Source organism: Lolium rigidum, chromosome 2 (genome assembly GCF_022539505.1).
Source record: "Lolium rigidum isolate FL_2022 chromosome 2, APGP_CSIRO_Lrig_0.1, whole genome shotgun sequence".
In the NCBI taxonomy this organism is placed as follows: Eukaryota; Viridiplantae; Streptophyta; class Magnoliopsida; order Poales; family Poaceae; genus Lolium; species Lolium rigidum.
Window position 1 is genome coordinate 124,705,365 of NC_061509.1, and position 5,860 is coordinate 124,711,224.

Below are 5,860 nucleotides of genomic sequence, written 5' to 3' on the forward strand. Positions count from 1 at the left end.
ATGGGCCGAAGTTGGTGAAGGAGGAGACGATGGAGGAGAGAAGGAAATGTATGGAGGAGGGAGGTGAGTGGGGATAAGGGTAGAGCGTGGCGCCGGCCATTTTAAATTTTGTAGGCGCATACAACTCAGTTACAAGCTGAGAGGCTACTCCATAAAAAAAAAACCCGAACTGAGAGGTGGAAGGACTAAACATTGAGCAGTTCAACCCGCCTAACAATTATACCCTCTCCAGTCACCAAACTTGTCTCAACTTTATTTAAATTTAGATGTGTGAAGACATTGTTTTGTGTTTTGCAGGTACATCAAAGACAGTTCCATGGAGAGAGTCGATTGAGCGGTGTCGCCGACTTGTAGCAGCCGTGACAATGGCGTGCTTGGTGAGCACGCGCGTACGGACCTCCCTCCCCCGGCTAGGCGAGGACTATTGGCGACACGCATCGGAAACGTGGAGTTTGGACACGCGTGTAGCAGTCCGGGCGGAAGAAGCTTCCGGTGTGCATGACATGCACATACACACACGCGACGGGAGGTCGGTATACCCGTCGGCCACGTTGCGGACGGATACGGTTAACTACGCTGCGCCATACCGACCATCACCGCGCGTGGCAGGCAGCTGACCACCGGGCCCCATGCGCGTACAGTACGTAGCCAAGTGTGACAATTCCGTGGCTTCCACGTGAGCTGAGCTGAGCTGCGGCGCTGCACGGCACGGCAGCTCGATCGGAAACGGCCGAAACACCGGCCAAACCACGCCCGCGCGGCGCCCGCCGGTCCACGACGCCGCCGCGCGCCGAGCGCCGAGCGCCGATCGCAGTTGGACGGACCGCCACGCCTTTTGTCTTTTGACCGCGCGGGGATCGGTGGCGTGCGGAGCCGGCGCGGGAGAACTCGCCTCGACGCAACGCGGGTGAAACCAAAACCGCCGATCCCTTTCCTCCCTTTCCTACCCTCGCGCTGATCGATCGCTCCTCCAAACTCTTTTTCCTTGCGTGCTTCCTTCCCCTACCCAGGGTGTCCCATGCTACTTTTATAACCCCCGTCTTCCTCCTCACGCTCTCTCCAACCACTGCTCCTCCTCCATTCGCTCGGAGACCCAGCAAAGCCTTCCACTCCAAGTAGCTCTAGTAGACTTACAACTGTCCAGTACCTACTCATTCGATTACGTTACCATACTACTAGTATAACCTTCACTTTCTTTCTTGTTAGTATTTATCATCAACAAAGTTCATTCCATCCGAAACTTCGGGGAGCCGGGGCCATACCCTCCGTCAGATCATCACGCCCAACCAGCCGGGCAACAAGCCGATCCACGATGGAGGTCTGCTGCTGCTCCACCTCCTCGCCGCTCCTCACAGGGGACCGCGCCGGACGCCGCCCCGCCGCGCCGGCCGCGCGGTACTGGGGCGCGGCGGGGGCCGGCGGCGGGAGGGCCGTGGTGCTCGCGCACCCGCCGCGCCCGGCCGCCGCCGCCAACGCCCGCGCAGGCCGAGCACGCCGCGGGGGCGGGGTCATCCGGGCGGTCTTCGAGCGCTTCACGGAGCGGGCCGTCAAGGCGGTGGTGCTCTCGCAGCGGGAGGCCAAGGGGCTCGGCGAGGGCGCCGTGGCGCCGCGCCACATGCTGCTCGGCCTCGTCGCCGAGGACCGCGCGCCCGCGGGCTTTCTCGCCTCCGGGATCAGCATCGAGCGCGCGCGCGAGGAGTGCCGCGGCATCGTCGCGCAGGAGTCCGGGGCGCCGCCCACTCCAGCATCGGGGCTCGACACGGACGTGCCCTTCTCCAAGGGATGCAAGAGGGTCTTCGAGGTCGCCGTCGAGCTCTCCAGGAACATGGGATGCAGCTTCATCTCACCGGAGCACCTCGCCATCGCGCTATTCACGCTCGACGACCCCACCACAAACAACCTCCTCAGAAGGTACCTACCCTTTTCCACTCTGTCCTGTACTTCTTTATTATTTCTCAGCCCAATTGTTCATTCAGTTTCATCATCAATTGTGGCGCTACCTGCTGATCAAATATAGACCAAATCATATTCTGAGATCATCTAGTTATAAGCACAAGACGTCACTCCAGTTTTATGATCCACAAGTGTACAAATAAGTCAATAATACTACCCACACAAGTTAGCCTTGCTTAAAAAAACAAGGTCCCACCGTAGTAACGATTGTACTGATCAGTAACATCATGTTGGGATGTTCAGAACAAATACCCTGTTCACTTCACAATTTTTTCCATCACCGATGACACATAATATCAGAGAATCAACGGGCTATCTGTTTATTCTAGCTTGGGAGCCGATCCGAGCCAGCTGGCATCCGTCGCCCTCATCCGGCTCCAAGGGGAGCTTGCAAAAGATGGCAGGGATCCTGCAGGGGCATCTGCTTACAAAGTACCCGAGAAAGCTCCCGCTGGAGCCGGAAGATCCGCCTTCAACAAATCCTTGGGTGGCAAGAAAGGTCAGGAACCACCTGTTGTTGTAGTGAAGCTTATTACGATCATGTTCTTTTATAAACCATGGAATCTCAATGCAAAATTCTCCATTTCAGAGAAAGGTGCCCTAGATCAGTTCTGCCTAGATCTGACCACGCAAGCCAGCGGAGGGTTTATCGATCCTATTATTGGCCGTGAGGAGGAGATTGAGAGAGTGGTCCAGATAATATGCCGGCGCACAAAGAACAATCCCATCCTTTTGGGAGAGGCAGGTGTTGGTAAAACTGCAATCGCCGAAGGGCTTGCTCTTCGGATTGCAAATGGCGATGTACCCATTTACCTCGTGGTAAGCTTGAGTAGCGGATGATGGATATAAATTCCTGCATTTCTGAAATTCAGCTTGCGCTGTTGCTAAGTATTCATAATTTGAACTGTTATGCAGGCAAAGCGTATAATGTCACTGGATGTTGGCCTACTTATTGCTGGTGCAAAGGAGAGAGGCGAATTGGAGTCCAGAGTCACTGGTTTAATTCGTGAAGTCCGTGAAGCAGGTCAGTTTACAATCTGAAATGTTAAAAGATTTTATTTGGTACCTGATCATAAAATACTCATGATTGTTTCATTTTTTTGTGCAGGTGATGTTATTCTTTTCATCGACGAGGTTCACAATCTAATTGGATCTGGAACTGTTGGGAAGGGTAAGGGTTCTGGCCTCGATATTAGCAATTTGCTAAAGCCCCCACTTGCAAGAGGTGAACTGCAGGTAATAGTCTCACCCTGCTTCTTACTTAGTCGTGTCCAATAGAAGGATTCATATATTTTTGCCATCTATTGTATCTTACAGGTTATATTTATTTGCAGTGCATTGCGGCTACGACTTTAGATGAACACCGGATGCATTTTGAGAAGGATAAGGCTTTGGCCCGCAGGTTCCAGCCGGTATTTGTAGATGAGCCTAGCCAGGTATTGAAGATATTTCCATATGAAAGTGTAGGAATGTGTAGTATGGGTACTTTTGTTTATTAACCATCCTTAAAACCTGATGCAGGAAGATGCTGTGAAAATATTACTTGGGCTTCGTGAGAATTATGAAATTTATCACAAATGCAAATTCACTCTAGAAGCCATCAATGCAGCTGTTTATTTGTCAGCGAGATACATCCCTGACAGACAGCTTCCTGACAAGGCTATTGATCTTATTGACGAAGCTGGCAGTAGAGCTCGAATTGAGTCATTCCAAAAGAAGAAGGAAGGACAGTCTTCCGTTCTCTTGAAGGAACCTGATGAATACTGGCAAGAGATAAAAGCTGTTCAGGCCATGCATGAAGTGGTAGATATCTTTGCACTGGTTGTATTGCAGGAAGAAAAATCCATCTGATGATATTAACACTTTAATGTCCTTCATTACTCAGGTTTTATCTAACAAGACGAAATATTCTCCAAATGAGAATGACAGTGCTAACACTGAAGCACCACATCAGGATAAGGATGGATCAACATCTACCTCAGTTGAGGAGTAAGTTTTCTCATGTCAACATGTCAGAGAGTAATCTCTATTCAGTACATGATCTGCTGAGCATGGAACATATTTTGAAATGCAGGCCAGTTGTAGTTGGAACAGAGGAAATTGCAAGAGTCGCCTCATTATGGTCGGGTATACCAGTCCAGCAGCTCACTGCTGATGACAGAAAGACCTTAGTAGGACTAGATGATGAGCTCAAAAAGCGTGTTATTGGTCAAGATGATGCTGTTGTGGCAATATCGCGAGCGGTGAAGAGGTCGCGTGTTGGACTCAGTGACCCTGACAGACCTATCGCTACCCTGCTCTTTTGTGGCCCCACAGGGGTTGGTAAAACTGAGCTTACCAAAGCACTAGCGGCAAGCTACTTTGGATCGGTAGGTCACAAAATCATGTCCTTATCATCCCGTGGTTATTTCACAGATGTTTCGATATTTCCGCATATTGTGGCTTGACAAGATGTCTTTATTGTTTTAAATAGGAATCTGCTATGCTTAGATTAGACATGAGTGAATATATGGAGAGGCACACAGTGAGCAAGCTGATAGGCTCTCCTCCAGGGTACATCGGATATGGTGAAACTGGTACTTTGACAGAAGCAGTCAGGAGAAAACCATTTACTGTAGTACTGCTTGATGAGATAGAGAAAGCTCACCCTGATATTTTCAACATTCTTCTCCAAATTTTTGAAGATGGGCATCTGGCAGACTCGCAGGTATTAACTGGTAGATCTTAATAATATATGTGCAACCGCTTCGGTTACATGTCCACACATTAGTGCAAAGAATCGCTTTTCAGATGTTGAGTAGTAGAATTATCGGCCAAGTTTCATCTAGTCTTATCACTAGAAATTGTATGCTAAAAATTGGCCAGCCGTTGCTCTTGCGCAATTTTAGGATGCAACTTGCTTAAATAACTCCTAGACCTCCCAATGAAATTAGACGTCGCCAGCACACAAATCCAGATGCATGCTGAAAATCTTTTTGGTCTTCGGTAGTTCCTAGACCTCTATGTATGCTGAAAATATTTTTTTACTTACATTAGCTTTCTGTGGACTACAGGGTCGCAGAGTTTCGTTCAAGAATACATTGATTGTCATGACATCAAATGTTGGTTCTACATCAATTTCCGACGGACGACGCAGCATAGGTTTCTCAACAGACGATACTGAGTCAAGCACATACATCGCAATGAAAACCCTCGTGATGGAAGAGCTGAAGGCATTTTTCCGTCCTGAATTGCTCAATAGAATCGATGAGATGGTTGTGTTCCGTCCTCTGGAGGAGACTCAGGTATGTTTCTCATTGACACTTTGTGCTGAATTGGTATACGATTTACTATGAGACACTAATGCTCTCCGTGGCACACTTGCAGATGCTAGCAATTCTCGATATCATCCTACAAGAATTGAAGGGTAAACTCTTGGCCCTTGGGATAGGCCTAGAGGTTTCAGATGCAATGAAGAGCTTGATTTGCCAAGAAGGCTATGACAAGAGCTACGGTGCACGGCCACTGAGGAGAGCCGTCACCCAACTGATGGAGGATGTCATCAGTGAAGCAATTCTTTTCGGCGAGTACAAGCCTGGCGACACGATACTGGTGGATACCAACAAGGAGGGGAAACCTTGCTTGAGCCGTCTGAACCAGCAGATCGTCCAAGTGTCTGACCCAACTAGGACATTCTGATTATCTGAAGCTCTGTGTAGTAGTAGTAGTTGTAGAATAGAGATCTAATTTTTTATTCTTTCATACAATGAGATTAGTAATTCTTTGATAGGTAGACACCGAATATTTCGTTATGTATGTAACACTTCAGAGAATTCGTCCCAGCAACCTTGTTCAGAAATTACCCAACTGTATATTGTCCTTCCGTTAGCAAATATATATATTGTTTTGAAACAGTTGAGCTGAGGTA

General features: G+C 48.9%; 1 protein-coding gene across 1 annotated transcript; it reads left to right on the forward strand.

The window, feature by feature from the left end:
- Positions 1 to 1,056: 1,056 nt before the first annotated feature.
- LOC124692319 (chaperone protein ClpD1, chloroplastic-like) lies at positions 1,057 to 5,860 on the forward strand. Its single transcript, XM_047225657.1, has 12 exons — positions 1,057 to 1,911; positions 2,283 to 2,452; positions 2,543 to 2,772; positions 2,869 to 2,977; positions 3,062 to 3,189; positions 3,288 to 3,389; positions 3,475 to 3,756; positions 3,839 to 3,942; positions 4,028 to 4,322; positions 4,427 to 4,660; positions 5,007 to 5,237; positions 5,320 to 5,860. The coding sequence occupies exons 1-12, from the start codon at positions 1,313 to 1,315 to the stop codon at positions 5,629 to 5,631; spliced, it is 2,796 nt and encodes a 931-aa protein (XP_047081613.1). The 5' UTR covers positions 1,057 to 1,312; the 3' UTR covers positions 5,632 to 5,860.

Bases quoted from the DNA above. Each gene is read 5' to 3' on its own strand.
- LOC124692319 (XM_047225657.1), top strand. From the start codon at position 1,313: ATGGAGGTCTGCTGCTGCTCCACCTCCTCGCCGCTCCTCACAGGGGAC. The intron at 1,912-2,282 runs GTACCTACCCTT...TGTTTATTCTAG, and splicing joins ACAAACAACCTCCTCAGAAG to CTTGGGAGCCGATCCGAGCC. The intron at 2,453-2,542 runs GTCAGGAACCAC...TCTCCATTTCAG, and splicing joins ATCCTTGGGTGGCAAGAAAG to AGAAAGGTGCCCTAGATCAG.